At 34.6% G+C, this 17423-nt stretch overlaps 1 protein-coding gene across 1 annotated transcript; it reads right to left on the bottom strand.

The window, feature by feature from the left end:
- Positions 1-1138: 1138 nt before the first annotated feature.
- On the bottom strand, positions 1139-16950 carry LOC149487940 (ubiquitin-protein ligase E3C). Its single transcript, XM_089696651.1, has 20 exons — positions 16576-16950; positions 16269-16472; positions 15427-15546; positions 14923-15049; positions 14454-14607; positions 14036-14259; positions 13429-13813; positions 12985-13253; positions 12535-12761; positions 6469-6670; positions 6066-6180; positions 5824-5942; positions 5633-5744; positions 5320-5452; positions 4771-4983; positions 4273-4367; positions 3202-3362; positions 2540-2670; positions 2076-2243; positions 1139-1284 (listed from the first exon to the last, which is right to left on the bottom strand). The coding sequence occupies exons 1-19, from the start codon at positions 16699-16701 to the stop codon at positions 2076-2078; spliced, it is 3285 nt and encodes a 1094-aa protein (XP_089552777.1). The 5' UTR covers positions 16702-16950; the 3' UTR covers positions 1139-1284.
- Between the last annotated feature and the right edge of the window lie 473 nt (positions 16951-17423).

Below are 17423 nucleotides of genomic sequence, written 5' to 3'. Positions count from 1 at the left end.
TGTGATGAATGCCTTGTTATACATATCAGGTATAACCTGTGGGTATAACACATTTAAACATGTCTAAATATAATAAATTCGGGAGTTCGTTGTATAATATGAAAAATATTGATGTCTTCCTTAATGATATGGTCAATGGTCTAGAAAATAAATAATGTAACGCTGTTCCTCAGCATTCTCTACACGACATCTTACTGTACCTATGCAATTTTATCATTCATGCGTGCATAACTACCTGAATTAGCTATTTGTCTAAGCTTTTCTTTTTTCATTGGATGATGACTAACCATAGAATATGGTTACGATGTTGATTCAATACTTAATAGTATTTAAACTTATGAGATAAGAAAAGACATGAAAAATTATCGATTCTTGCCTTTTTCTGTCAACTGCTGATCATACTCGCGTTTTAGTCCAATTATCGTCTGATTTTTCTTTTAAAAATAATTATTTATTCAATCACATGTATTCTGTTGTGACTGATACACAAAAAATGATTCTTTTGGGTCAAATTCCCTTTCCAATTAAATTATGTGCAACACACTTAAGTATGCATCTTAATATTAGATTAGGAGCCGGACCGGGATACGTGCACGTTTTCCTTACGCGCAACGAAAGCGTTCGCGAACGCATCTATCAGCGTTGATTGATTGCAACTGTCAAGCGGTAATGGCGGCGAGTGGCGGCCATATTGAAACCGATGAATGCGCCTAAGCTAATATTAATGCATGTTATTGATGAGCATATGGTAACTTTTCGATATTTTTTCAACTGTATAAAAGCAGTGTCGGTTTGATTGAATGTACCATTATAATGCGAGACGCTACAAAAGTGCTTCAACTTTGAAAGCACTTCAATGAGGACGGGATTAAGCAACAATATTATTAATGTGGGTTTATTTTGCCCTTCGATATTAAATTTTCGAGATAAAAAAGAAACAACCGCTCCTTAAACAATTTATTATATTTACATGAATCAAGTATAAATTAACAATTTGACACCAGATTATTTAAAACTTTATCGTTCCTTAATTCAAGTTTAAAAAACCATTACATGTATTCTTTTTAAAAATTATACATCTGTTATAAATATATCAAGATTTCCAAACGTTGTTCATAAATAAAATAAAGCAAATGAATTTGTTCCAATAATATATTTACACCATCGGCCCATATTATCACAATGAGATTAACGTTTTGTAAAAATATTCTATTTATATCTATATGAACACTAATTTAATAACCGGCTTGTAAAATAACATTCATTCTTCTCTTTCGATGATCTCTGAAAACAAAAAAATAAACGATTTAAAGAAAAAAATATACTGACATTTTTTTTTTATTTATATGTCTACTGACATTCGATTTTTTCTTCTGGCAATTTCTTTAAACTTCCAAATTAATTCAATTATTTATATCGAACAGTACTTAAAAACGTTTGAAATTTAAAGGAACGTTTGAAACATTATATGAGTTCAAAACTAGAGTCTAAATTTAAGCCTGAGAGACAGACGATAGCAAAATAAAATGAAGAGTTATGATGGTGCAATTAAAAACAATTACGTGCATAAAGCCGGCTTAAGCATGATTTATATTCTAATATATTCTAACGTCATTTATACAGCAATGTGCACAACAATTTTTGTAGTCATTTTTTGCATCAAAATATCGCTAAATCTTTCTTATTTTAAAAAGCTTCATAACATTCTTAATTACTTCTTACGCATGTTATACTCTCCTCGTGCTTATTTCAAATAACGAAATCCACAACCTCGTATTTGCTATGTTATTGAGATAGGCGTATCCATTTTATAAATCCCATTTTAAATAAATTCAATACTGTATAACAATAAAACAATTCTTAACACCGATTTTTTTATCATAAATTGATTTGACTACTATTGCCAGATCTGAACATCAAAATCGCAATTTTTTTATAGTTTTACCATGTTTGCAGATTTTTTGCTATCATAAACAGATCGAAAATCTTAACAGAACTCACCCAGAAGCTGTGAAATGTAAGTCCCAAATTCCCTACGCACCTAGAACTTCCAAAGTCCCAAAGTCCCAACTCACCTAGCTAAGTTCAAACCCGGCGCCCGCCTGTATCGCGTACAGCAGTTTCTCAGCGAGCACCTCCTCATCCTGGACCTCGGGGATCTTCAGCAGGTTCATGCAAGTTGAGGATGAGGGCAGCCGGTCAGAGGATCCCGCTGATTGAATGCAGAATGGCGGCTGTAGATCCTAGATGTAAGATAATTTTTTATATAGCGTAGAAAGGTATCGTTTTACTATAATTACAACTTATTGAATCGATATAATATTATCTTAGAAACAGTGGCACTGAGGAAAAAAGGTTTGCCTCTTCTTTGAAAAGCTGAGCAACAAACATCTACATTATGTACATTACGTAAGCCAACCTTTTTGATTCAAAATAGTTCAAAAAATTTATATATTTTTCTCTCATCCTGTTCATGGCACTATAAATCTATTTTATATTGCAAAGAAAACTATTCTCAAAAAATGTCACTTTCCCGTACCTTGAAACCCAAGAGCGGCGGCCTCGAACAGCTTGTGACGAATTTAAGTAACTGCCGTCGCTGGTCGTCCGTAAAGCGAGCCACCACTTTCCAGAACTGTACGATCACTGGATGTGTTTCTGAGAATCCACCTGCAATTAATTTATTGTTAGATTTGGAAAAATTTTATGGCAATTAAAAAGCTTATAATTAATAAAATCTATGCTATTTCAAATAATTAGATATTCAAACGAGGAGTATTACATATGGGGGCGATATGTTATGCCCCTTCTAAACACTTGAATATCATCATTATTTACTGTTAAAACTAGCTACGTTAAGGAAGAACCAATTTAATAGACATCTGGCAGTTTCAGTGATGCAACTCAATTGAAAAAATTAAGCTTTTATTCAAGTTGTGCGCGTGATGGTCATCTAAATCAACATGCGCGGACGAATTGTAATAAAACCCAGGGGGCCCGTCACAAAGTGTCTGTACGAAACACAGTGGGGTTTTGGTCGGTAGGAATCAGACATAGCCTATGGTCCTTTCCATGGAGGCTGTGGGTATCTACGCAAGATTTCACCACAAAAAAGTCATCAAGATCGATGAGGCACAAGACGCCGGAATCGAGTACATACATTCATTCATTCAGTATGAAATTTTTGTCTGTGTATCTCACCGCCATACTGCGTGTGCGCGCGCAGGTCGTCCAGGTCGATGGGCACCTCCGCGCCGGACACCAGCAGCTGCAGCTCGCGGCACGAGAACATGCGCAGCCACTCAGAGCTCACCACCGATGTGAGACCGCGTTTTAGCGCTGCACATTGTGCTCGGATTTGCCTGTGGGGAAAGGAATATAGTAGACTACAGGCCCATGTTGAAAAAATTATGGGTCATTTGACCCACCACCTGACCTATCTAGAATGATATAAGAGCATAAAATAATAAGATTCAGCACTATGACGTCACTCGTAAGCTGTCCACCTGAGTGCAGATGAGAATTCGAAAGTTCAGGTAGAGATTTTCTCCCCTTGTCTCCATGATTTTTGTACGGCGTTGCGGAATAATGGCTTAAAAGCAGTATAGAAATAGTATGACACAGATGCCGTACAAAAATGGTGGTCCACAAAGTCGGAATTTATTTTTATTTTTCGACAGTTGCCGGGGTAAATTTGGTCATTTGATTTTGTACGGCATTTTGTACGGCATCTCCTATTTCTATACTACTTTTAATCAATTATTCCGCAACGCCGTACAAAAATCATGGAGACAAGGGGAGAAAATCTCTACCTGAACCTTCGAATTCTCATCTGCACTCAGGTGGACAGCTTACAAGTGACGTCATAGTGCTGAATCTTATTATTTTATGCTCTTATATCGTTCTAGATAGGTCACCTGGTGGGTCAAATGACCCATAATTTTTTCAACACGGGCCTGTAGTCTATAGACTCTATTTGTATTGTCTTAAGTGTGATAATCGAATTGACGTAAACCCGTATGCCCATGAGCGGATCTGCCTGTGGGATACGCGAATTTAAACCCTATTTGTAACGCTTTAAGTGTACCAATCGAATTGACGTGAGCTCGCGTATTAGCGCCGCGCATTTGGCGCTGATCTGCCTGTGGGTAAGGCGAATTTAGACTCTAATTGTAAGTAGTTAAGAGTATTAATCGATTGTTGTGCATGGATTTATCTGTTGAGCAATAAAAGCGAAAGCCTTATGTAAAAGGGACGTACGTGAAAACTTACCTATTAAGTTTAAAATCAGCAACGAGATGAATGTATTCTATCCTATTCTCGGCCGTCACCGGAATGTTGGCGCCGCCCGGTTTAAGTTCTTCTATCTATTTGCAGAAATGTTATTATATTTTTAATTATTTTATAGAAGTTATAAACATAGCTTTTTAAATAAATAACATGACATGGTGCTAATCTCCTAAAGAGCCATATAAAATTAAACTTTTTTCAGTGAGTACAGTTAAGTTAAGTAATAATGAAGAACTGCCTTTTTATTTTACTTTTTGATAGTTTTATAATTCATTTTTATAAAAATTGATACTATTGTACTAGTCAGACCTTTACTGACCTGTAATGTCAAATCAGTGTGATGACATGTAAAGTGTTCGACACGTCGGGAAAATAATACAATGAATAAATCGCGTATAAAATCCGTAAAAAAACATCTTTAATTTCTAAATGGCATTACCTTACATTTCTGGAAAGTACCAAAAAAAAAAACTAACTCACCCTTTGCTCCCCGAGTTCATCGCTGACAATCGTAAAGTCCAGTCCCAAGTCCGGTACGTCCTCCCACCTGTGGGACTTGAGCAACAGCAAGCCCCTATACAGTCCCGGGTCGAGAGACGCGAGCGCGTGCACGTCGGGCTCGCGGGACGAACATAGCTTGGCTAGAAAGAATTCCGCTAGAGGCAATTCTACTAGCAGATTCTCGTATAGCGCCTGAAATATCAAAATAAGTTGAAATTTATTGAGTTCACCATGAACTAAATTTACTGTATTAATAAGATATCAATGCACAACTACTACTATTAATACGAATATTTTTCTTCAACTTAAATTCATAATGTGTTATCCTGGAAAACATCGAGCATGAGGTAATTAAAATTTCGTAAAACCCAAATCTGTGAAATCTCTAAGAAAAATTTCGAAGCCTATAATTGTTTGTATTTTATGACTGAACAGAAAAAGAGCAACTCCTCCCTTCGTCAGGATAATATAGGTATTCTAAATAGATCAGTATTTAAGAAAATAACATAAATTATAAAGCCAACATACCTTTCCTAACATCCTTCCAATGAAATAGTAGTGCATTGGAAAATCATCATACAGCAAGTGAACACCAGGGTTTGGGTACAACATATTGTCTTTTGTCAAACGGAATAATCCTCTGTTGGGATCGAAGGCTGATCTGAAATATGTCAATTAATTTTATTACCATCTTCAACATTTCATTTTCAAATTCAGTTTTATAGAACCCCTGTATTTTCAACTTCTAAATTTAAAAAATGGCCTTAAGATACTCACACTCAACACATTACTTAAGTGAAGAAACAGTGAGTTAAACCTTTAACATGAATTGTTAACTTACTTTAATAATTCAGATAAAAATTCTCTAAAAAGTCCACCGCCATCCACTCCGGGCTCTTCTGCACCAGCTTGGTTTATCAACTGAACTCGAAGTTTTAGTTTTAAATTTGGTTCTAAAACATATTTAAATCCTTATTTATCCATCAATCAGATAAACATAACACAGAATTAAAACTATTCTCGTAGACTTACCGTTCTCAGGTCTTAATTTATCAAAAGCGTCTTCGTATAGATGCGTTCGACGAACGCTGATATTTATTGATGGACCTTCATTGAAATTCGTCATTTCATACCAATGGTCGTGCTTTTCCCTGTAATCATTTTAGAATCATTATACTATGTTGAACTTTGGGGCATAATAAACTTTACCAAAACTTCTAAAATCAGTACAGATTATTTTTGTCATCTATATAAAGAATCATTTTTACAATTACCTCAACAAAAGGCCTTGGAAAATCAGAACACGCGTCGCGAATGGCACAACAAATGGTATTTCTCTCAATATTGTGACTGTTCTCAATTCCTTGATTGTTAATGGGGGACCCTCATCTGTAAATTTAAGATGAAATTATAAATCGAAATAAAACAAAATAAATTAAGTAAAACAAAAATTGGTAAACTGTAATTTGGGCACCATTTATAACAATTAAGATAAATTTTACATCAAATCATTCTGCGTTACGGTTTGTCGCCTTACCGCGAGAGAAGTTTTATTACTAAGAACTGCACCAAGTTTGATGATCACTAATGATTTTTGCACAAATTTTTTCACCTCTGAATAAATTTGTGCAAAAATTTGCTGAAAATAGATCCTCCCACCTTCTTTTTTCCACTAACCTTGATCAGTAGTAGGAGCTAAATGAGCCAGGTGTGCCCTATAAGTCCTACGGTTCCTTCCCCTCACGGCTAGCGACGCGGCAGTACCATCAGCTGGTGCGGGCGGAACACCAGCCGCCCCTGGAGATGCCCAGGACACACCGCCTGTAAATTGTAGCCGGCTGTCCCGGGCGTATAGTGCACGTAGGAGTTGCGTGCACACCTGTGATATAAAATATATATAATATTAAATAATTCATTTTTACTGGTTTCTGTGTGAACAACAATGATATAAATAGAGATTATGCACACTGAAAATATTTTTAAATTAATACATTGCAAGGTAATTTAGGTGGAAGTAATAGATAATTAGATAGTATAGTTGAAAAACAAAAGCTAGCAACATCGAAACGGATTTCGTCGACCGGTAGGACAGTAGTAGTAGCAACATTGGGCTAAAATCCATGTCGCAAGTAGACTGTAGTTATTGAAACTGTAAATTTTATTAATTGTGTAATTGATACTAATATAAGTAGTTTTAGAACTTTAATAACATGAAGTGGATGTAACTACAATCTGAAATCTATACATATAATAAAATCGTAGGAAAGTCAAAACTGTACATTGAATATTTTTTTAAAAGAATACATATTCCATGATCTATAATCGATATAGAAGCCAAAAATATAGTTTTTAGAATTTTTGTCTGTTTGTCTGTTTGTCTGTTTGTCTGTTTGTCTGTTTGTCTGTATGTTTGTCCGAGCTAATCTCGAAAAGTACTGCATAGATTGACTTCAAATTTTGCATGAATATTACTAACAGGTCGAGTGAGGTTTTTTTAAACATATAATCATGCTATCACCTCCGGGGGAGGAGCTGTGAACCTTTACTTTTCTTACGTATTCCGTGTACTACGTCAGCGTACAATCTAAAGACTCATGTTTAAATGTTGTTTTTGAGTAAGCCATGCTATTATCTAGCTTTACACTATAAAAACTACGTCATTTACGTAATTTGGGCAGAGAAACTGTTTAATGAATCTTAGTACTATAAAGACAAATTTGATTCAGCGCCATCTATGAGATTTCGTAAAAATCAAATCAATTTACATGTTAACACTACTGAACACAATGTTAAAAATTAATAATTTAAATATAATTATGTTAGTTATTTATTTAACTCTTTAACCCATAATAAATCTTCCCTTCCCTATAAGGTGCGCTTATAATTCGTGTGAATATACTACATTTTTAAAAGTGAGGGTAGATGTATATTATTTTAAGTCAAACTAGACACCATTACAGTTAATCTAATATTGATTGTGTTCATTGGTTACATTTTTAAAAATCTTCGTGTTTTAATAATTCGATCACGAGGCGGGACTCTAATACAAAAAGGTTAGTTCGTTGATAATTATTATTCCTTCATCATTTACATGTTGTTAATAAAAAATAATATACTTTGACTGTTAATACTTTTGTTCAGTATTTATCTATATGATTATTGCTTGGTAATTAATATATTTTCATGTCGTATACCTAATTATAAACATAAGTGTGATGTGAAACTAGCTGGATTTATTTTTACACACTCACAGTCTTATATTTTGTGTTAATGTTAAAATAGTATTAATAATAGTGTAAATCATAATATTTTTTCAAAGTTAAAAATATTTCCTTTTTTCTGATGGTGTTGCCATCGAATTAAACCGCGCTGTCGTTTCGTTCACAAAAAGTCATGTTATTAGGACCGAATATGTAGCCGCCTCAACTTACGGAAACGAGAGTAACCTGCGTTGTCTGTTAGTTATTGTATAGTCGAATTTAACGTTACATGGAAATTGGAATCTAAATATATGTATACCTACTTATATTAAATCTGTAGAGGTCAATTCTGCACATGAAATATATTTCCTAAATAACTATTATTTTTCATATTCGTGAGCAGAGCAGCAACTCCATTTTTAAGCTTTCGTCGCGTGTGCGTTCTTAATGCGTGTATCTTAATGGTTAAAGCTACACAGAAATCAAGTATGAAAGAAATGTTCTCCATATTATATAAAAAATATCTCCCGACATCATAAATGTCTATCTTTTATGGTTGAGCTTAGGAGTTCAAAGCTTTCTGATTATATTTGTCTACTAGCTGTCCCCGCGACTTCTTTCGCGTGGAATAGTGACTATGGGACCTATGACCATGGGCTCAGGGTGGGGCAACAATAAAAAATCATTTTTATTTTCATGCTCCCACTCCCGCGCCCACTCGCACTCCCACGCCATATGCCACGTTCAGTCCCAATCCCACGCCCACGCCCACTCCCCTTCACAATTAGTACCTACCAGATCAAAGCCAGGGTAAGCGCCCCACCCAGCCCCACCGTGGCTACGCCCATGCTGAATTACTACTTAAGATACAATTATTGAGTAAATACGTACTAAAGTCCGGTCGCGAAGCAGAAAGAATTTCGTACAATGACCTCTTTACCTACTGACAGTGGTCACAAACATTTTTGAATGAAGTGCAGTTTACATGAAATATTTGGAGGAGAAAATGTTTTTTACTAATTTATTAAATAAATGTCCTCTATTCATTTACAATACTAATTAGTTAGTTACATTTTAACTTTTTCAATAACAACGATATATTATATAAAAAAAAGTGTGCGTGTACACACATAAGAAGTGAAACTTCTTTATGACCTTATTTTTCAAAAAATAATATACTATGTAGGTACAATATTACAGAAATACGTTATTCTAACACGCGATTTCGACTTAGGCGGATTTTGATTGGACATAAAGAGTTTGAGGTTTATTCTTATAAATTTTGAATTCACAAAATCATAATTGAACACCTGACACCAATCAAGCAAACACAAACCTTACGCTCTCAGGTTAAAGGTTTACAATCCCTAAGGACGGCGGTCATTGCACCTGTGCGAGCAAGACACATTATTTTTACAAGGGAGTGACAGTGACAGGTTAATGTACGAAATTCTTCCTGCTCCGCGACCGGACTTTACCATAAATAATTAAAAGAATTGTTATTAAAATTTCTTACTAAACTGAGCTAAAAAACTTACGTACCAAATTATTAAAGAAAATCAAGAAATGAAATGCTTAACCTATACCAAATAGTTACTACATAATGTAATTTAAAATTATGATTAGTATATAATATCGAAAATCAAAAAAGAAATGCCTAACTAATTCTACGTACGTCTACGTAAAATTTCTTTTAAATTATGTCATATTATTTTTTAAGAACCAGGGGGGGGGAGAGGAGCAAATTCTATTTCCTTCCTTTCTTAAACGGATGTTTTTAATAATCTATGGTGTAGCCACTGATCAGCTTAATCGATACTCAGTTTTTATCAAATCCAGCAACAAATCCAAATTAGATCTTTCCTGTCTCACGCACGTAACTAAAGGCTGAAGAGAGAGAGAGCATGTAACTAAACCGTTTAGACGAAGAAAAGTGTATAGAAAAAGGAATAAATAATTTCATAAACTTCCCGACGATCTTTAAAAATAAATTATAACTTTCATTTTTTTCATTCCCACTTTTACCCCTATGTAGGTATAATAAGTGGATGAACCAATTTTGATACACTTTATCTAAGAACCAGCGTCGGAAAATATTCTGCATAACAAAAAAAACCGCATCTAATTCGGTTTACCTGTTAGCCAGCTACGGTGCCATAGACAGACACACACACACACACACAGAAATACATAGCGGTCAAACACATAACACCAGTCTTTTTGCGTCGGGGGTTAAAAATATAATACGACATAATTTAAAGGACATTTTATGTGGAAAATTTACCTATACACCAGGGTAGATAATTTTTGAAACAAAAAAAAATCGCAGTAGGATGAAACCCATTAGAAAAGGATATGATAAAAATGTAAGGAAAAATAAATTACGGTCAATCGGAGTTCGGGAAGTGGGAGGGGGGGGAGCTTTTAAGAGAAAAAATGGTTTCTCTCGATTTCTCGATAATAATAACACCTGCTATTTTTTTTTCTACATATTTTAATTGTACAGACATCACTTTTCCACAATTTTATTATATGTATTGCTTCACAAGCATTGGCAGACGACAAGCGCTTGTCGCCATCCGTCGCGATTTGAACTGAGCGTTCCCACGGCATGTGTGCGTATGGCAAGCACTGGCGAGCGACAAGCGCGCCGATTCCCATGGCATGTGGTGTGGTGTGGCGCGGTCGGATTTGTGAAGCAAACATGTCGTGGGAATCAGGCTTTAACTTAATTTTTATTCACCCGCATCAGTGCCACCTAAAAAATCTTTATATCGAAATTCGAGCAAAGTTAAGAAAATGAGAAATAAGAGTTCTCAAGGATCGTTAGAGATAAGAGGCTTACTATTGACCGAAAACAACATGTGTTATGCCGAACCTGAAACTGCTTCACAACGAGAATTGCGGCTCACAGCTGACCGCGAACGGCATGTACTATCCTGTGAGACCGAAACCTTCACTGAGAGGGTATAACGTCTCACAGCTGATCGCAAATGGCATATTGTACTATCCCGTGAGACCGAAACCCTCACTGAGAGGGAATTACGTCTCACAGCTGATCACGATCGTCATATTTTATCTCGAGAATCTGAAACTTTTACTCAATATGAAGACCGTTTGACAAATAATAGGGTGCACCATAATATTATTCGATCGCTCGAAGATGAACATGAGCATAAGCAATGACTAGAGTAGGGACGCGAATATTACCATTATTTGAGACAAGAACGATTAATAAGTTTGTTTAATGAAAGATTAAGAATTGAAACTATTGGTCTCTTGAAACGGACGAATAGCGAGAGGCCCGTCTTACTGCAGACAGATTTCGACATAGTCTTAATGACTTAGAGGTAAACATAGAAGATCAATCTACAAATTCGGTGGTGTGGTCCGACAAATATAAAAGTGGGTTTGCTTATAACCTCACAATTGATTACCTACAGATCATCTTCTGTATTGGCGATATTAACGTAGTATGTTATTTTTGTAATGCTTTAAAGTGGAGTAAGGAGTCGGCTTTCGTTTGAAGATACGCCGGAACCTTTGAAATCACTACTTTTAAGTTTTAGAGGAACATGTGCAATCTAAACAGTTCTTAGACAATATTAGCTCTTATAGTATTGCGTTTTAAATGATCCTTTGGTGCTCAACAATTATCAGATGCTCCTTTCATTCTTACTTTTAAGATACAAGGTCAAGTTTATCATTTGATAGGATCCCTTTTGCCTGAAGGCCAACCTAAGTTTCTTTAAATATATTTTGTATTCGACTACGACGAATAATCGAATACAAATAATCAATATTTCTCGAATTTAAAACTGAACTCATTTCACAATTTTAGAACATGTTAATTCATCAGGTTAATCCGTATATATGCGTTTTAAATCGACATTAGAAGCTTTTCCTCAAGATGGTGATATTAATATAAAATTGGTATAAATGCCGATAGACGGAAGTCTATCAGCACTCAGGAATTCCCTGAGCGTGTTATAACGCCCAGGCCACAGTATTACAATTTTTCCTACAGTAGGGCGACGAATGTATTTTCGCATAGCAACGGAGGGGAACTCGTGGGGCGTAAAGTGACGTACCACAAACATGCTTAGTTTGTGGTACCGAGCGCGAAAGAAAGTCATCGTGTTTTTAGTAAAGTTACTATGTAAACTAACGTAATTTATTACTTAGGTACATATTCTATAATGGTGCGCTCAAACTGTTAATCTACATTTAATTTAGATTATTATTTTAATTAGTTACTAAGAAATGTAGAATTTAAATCACATTCATTCATGTTTTCCTCAGATATTCGATGTCTATGATTTTCGATGATTTTAAGATTTTCTTATCAGAGTATTCAATTTTAATGTAGTTAAATTTTATAAGAGACAATTAAGAACATTCAAAAATAAAGTGTCACGTATTTTTTTTAAACGACGAATGACGAAAAACGACCGAATCGCGGACGAAGTCGCGGGCAACAGCTAGTAACTAAAATAAATAAATAAATAAAATAAAAGTTTTTCAAGCATTTATTATAACAAACCTTGAACAAATGCGTCCAAGCCGGCGTCAAATTCTTCCCAGACACATCACTCTGAGAACCCCCCGCAGAATCTTTGTATTGTACTACTACAAACGGTCTGGTTTCTGGATACACTAGTTCCACTAAACCGAGACACACTTGTTTCAGTGTACGGCACAATCCACTCAGTTCAGAAAAATCGAACGCGTGGACACGCCCAGCGGGGGAACTGTTTGACATGTTCGGGACTGGAAATAAGATTGTCAATTAAAAAAAATCACAAGAGTATATACATGACTTATTTATTAAGGAAAGGAGAAAGTAGGTATAATTAAGTTAGAAATGAAAAAAAATTATCATTAGGTTGCACCCGAATTAATAGGGAAGTTGAAGGATATGTTACATTTAAAATTTCGTATTAAAAACAACTGTCCAAATGGTTAAAAAGAAGCTACAAAAAATGCAACTCACGGCATATCTTATCGTCACCATCCATGTCCCTAAAGAACTCGGTATCATGCAGAGTTCCGATCAGCAGAGTGAACAACGCACAGAACACAGCCAACGGTGCTAACAGTCTATGTACTCCAATAACCGAGGTATCTGCTCCCATACCACGGGACAAAGCTGATATTAGCGGCGTATTCGACCCACCGAATGAAGATTCGTGAGACATACTTGTCAGCCACTGCCATAAACCACGTAGGAATATCGGTTTAAACGCTAGTGTGTATAATAACCTAAAAGAATATTGTACGTTTTGAACATTCGTAATTGACAAAAAATGACAGCTAAGCAATTTGATGGAAAAATTCATTATATAATTAATCTTTTTATAATCATGTTTTGAAAATAATATAACATTTTGATACATAAATTTCTACATTATTCAGTACAAAAAAAAGAAAAGCTTACCTATATTTATGTAATGCCATCCGATGGCTCAATAGTAAATTATGACATATCTGCGACATTGAGTCTAAAAATTCATCACTCAAGTCACTTTCCACAATCTGTGCGCACGTTTTCATCACACACCGCTCAGGTTCATTCAACGTCTCCACACATTTGGTCAATAGATTTTGTTCTCTAACTGAAGTGGGATTAGGTTCACTTTCGCTATCACTATCATCGTCGTCATTGTCGGCAGTTGTTTCTTGACTGTACAATGAGTCTTCATACTCGTACGTTATTTGTTTATTGCACGCATTCACTGTTAGTTTAGCTAAGACCTTAAGGTAATTGAGTACAATTCTATTGAGCGGCAGTCTTGTGTGATCTAATTTTCGCACATCATTAACTGAAACATGATTTAAAATATTGTAAATTTTGTACTCTAGATAAAATAATGGCAATAGTAAATTTAACCTATGCATTAAATTAAAATTGAAAGAATACAAAATTAAAGAGATTTTTATGTTATCAAGATTGTTTAATAACTACTTTTTGTTTGTAACTATTAATCTAGTATAATTATCTTCAATTTTTAGTCATTATTAGGCATTATCATAAAAACACTTACCAAAACCAACAGGTTCCAACATTAAAACAGAATGCAATAACCAGGAGTCATTCAAGAGTCTCCCATCATTATACTTAGAATCATCTTGCAGGCATTGTATCAACGAGACAAAGGGGAAAGGTCTATTTGCATCGCCAGTTAGTGCTGGTATGATAAACATTTCTATTGGTTCAGGATATGGCTTGCATAGAAATGCTGAAGTAAATTCTGTCATAATTGTATCACTGAAATAAAATTAGATAGTAATTCATGATGGGTGTTTTCAAACGCAACAATGTCAAAATTTATTATGATTTTTTTTTGAGAATTATAATATTATCGTAAATTTTAGCAATCAATTAAAATGAATTAGATTAGACACTAATATAAAGTTCAGTATGAATAGAATTCAATAATCTGTAAATAAGTTATTACTTACTCATATTCAGCTATATTCACTCTACTTGTAATGCTTAAAGGTCTTTGTATTAGATCAAAAAGGGCTCCACAGAGTGGAGTCGGCGGATTCGGCGACGGCCCGTACAGTGGAGGTGTTCGCCTACATATTAGCTGACATATATCTTTAAAGTAGCCTGAAATATAAAATAATACATATTTAAACCAGGATATTTTGATTTCATATTATACTACAGTGGAACAACAGCAAAAACAAGCACTTCTAGAAAAATAGCAATGCATCACATTGGGATTAAACCAAAATCTTAGCAGAAAAAAACATAATATTTGTTGCAATGCAGGTTGCATTGCAACAAATATTAATAACCAAACTGAAGGATATACATTTAGGTAAAGACTTTTAATTGCAACAATAAAATGAGCATTTACAATGTAAATTAGCAATTAATTGAACAGGTATTGTGTTAATTACTTCTAAGGCTTTTACTCACCTCTTTTGACAAGATAAAGGAAAGTTCGTCCAACAGTATTAATGGCATCTTCACGATTCATCACATTCGTTACTGTATTGGCTGATGTAAAAACTTCGAACATTCGTAACGGTACAGCTAAGGGCACCTAAATAATAAATGGAGTTATCAATTGTATCCAATCCTAGTTTTAATGAGAAGTAAATTTATACAAATTGCATAGATTAATGGAGACATTTGAGTTAATATTTTCACTTCAATCCCTCCACCTTCTTGGTGAGATTTCAGCAAATCTATACTAATATTATAAAGCTGAAGAGTTTGTTTGTTTCTTTGAACGTGCTAATCTCGAGAACTACTTGTGCGATTTGAAAAATTCTTTCGGTGTTAGATAGCTCATTTATCGACGAAGGCTATAGGCTATATCATCACGCTACGACTAACAGTAGTGGAGCCATGTGGGTGAAACCGCGCGGAGCAGCTAGTTTTAATATAATTTTTAACACAAATAAATTAATGAATTACCTCTGAATCATCTTTCAATAGCCGTAAATGTAAAACTAACAATCTTCTTATTTGTATTGATGAACCACTACTTTGAAATACCTTCTGCCATTGCTTGAGTAAAATTTGTGATATTGAAACCTAAAAATAGGAAAAATAGTCAGTTCATGCAAATTAAAATAAACTACATCATTTAACATAATTTATCACCCTACTGGACAATTGACTGCCTCCTTGGTAGAGTGGTTAATGCGTGAGCATAGAATCAAGGGGTCCTGAGTTTGATTCCCGGTGAAGACGAAGACAGATCACTTACTTGTCCTTAAAGAAAAAAGCATCAGAGAAACAGATGTATGAATAATGCCCCATAGTAGGGAGTCCCTACCTTGAGGAACGGGACTTCACTTTATTGGCCAATAAAACTTAAGATTTTGTTGACTGTCTCATTTTTTAGTACATATTTAAAGTACAACTTAATATGGAATTGAATAAAAAAAATTAAATCTTAAAATAATTTTTTTATTCAAAAACATGAACATTTCATGTTTTTTGGGCAAATTTGACAATTTCTTATTGGAAATTAATTCAATTCTATGACTCAAGTTAAAACAAAATGTTAATTTCATTAAATTTACTATTTTTCAGTTCTTCAAATGCAATTCTTTCATTTAATTCAATTTTAAATAATTCAAATGAATTAAATCTCCCCTGCTGCATTATATGTATTATGTCAATGTACATATTTGGAATCTAGATACATACATTTACAAGCATTTTAAATGTTGATAATAATGTTTTAACTTTGTCCAGATACGGGAAAATTTCATTGCTTAAGGAATAACCAATAAGAAATAAAAACTCACCAATCTGTTACAGTCTGTTTTGTGATCATAAAAGAACAATATTTTGGCAACAAGGCTTGATAATATTGCATGATCGTCATTCACGATTTGAGAGAATAGGTTATCAAAATTATGCCTTTCATGTTGTTTACAGTGCTTTCTAGTGAGATAACTTCGAACATAAGCTTGGATTTTTATCGTACTAATAAGTCTTCTTCTATGTTCCTGAAATAGATATGTAGTACATGAATTAATACGAAGCATACACATGCGTGTACACAAAAACATAGAAGCTGTCGACGTAATTTTTACTCTCTCTAAAACTTACCTCTCGTTTTTGTCGTTGTAATTGCGACTGGTGTATAAGACTATCCCTATCAGTCTTACGCTGAGCACTAGCACCTGCTAGATTTTGCTGTGGTTTCCTTCTAAAGTCGCCCTCAAAAGAATACATTTCTAAATTTTTGCGTAAACAACAATCAGCTGAAAGTTACAATTTGTGACAAGGAAACCTCCAGAAACGCTTGGAAAAAAGTAAAGATTTTTACAAGATTAAGTATTGTTACATTATATTTGATTTCCTTTTATAATCAATACACATGAGTTCCTTTATTTGTACGGAGTTATCAATCACGAACATAATTATTCAGAAATCTCAAACAACATTCGACAGTGATAATTATTTTTTTGACATTCAAAAGATTACAGATTGACATTTACTTTTGACGTTTAACTACCACAGAGTATGTTCAATATATTAGTGCATAATATAATACGGAGCGTGTTTTATAGTTAGTTTTTCAGGCTTATTAGTAAATGGTTATTTTATGCGTACGACTAGACTTTTATCAGCCATTGAGAGGGCCATCCATCCACAATCACCCTCGCCATCAGACAAATCTGCGTGTGAATGTATTTGTTTTCGGTTCGGAGGGTGGATTTCGCGATTCGTGTAGTGAATGTAAGACTTTATGTATTATATGTATAGCAATGTAGTGGTGCCTCAAGCTTCTCTCTGCTCTCATGGTGCGTATTCAGTAATGTATCTTCATAACTTTATATATAAATTAAGGGCGTATTCAGAAAGAAAGCTTGAAACTTATAAGCGCTTATAAGCGCTTATCGGCCGACAAGTTTCAACAAGTTTCAACAAACTTGTCGGCGCCGATCAGCGCT

Source organism: Colias philodice, chromosome 6, assembly GCF_061535455.1.
Source record: "Colias philodice isolate Cphi_HAF_F1 chromosome 6, ilColPhil1 Martin Lab GWU primary, whole genome shotgun sequence".
Lineage (NCBI taxonomy): Eukaryota > Metazoa > Arthropoda > Insecta > Lepidoptera > Pieridae > Colias > Colias philodice.
The sequence above is the reverse complement of the archived record's forward strand: the minus strand, read 5'-3'. Positions and strand labels throughout refer to the sequence as shown.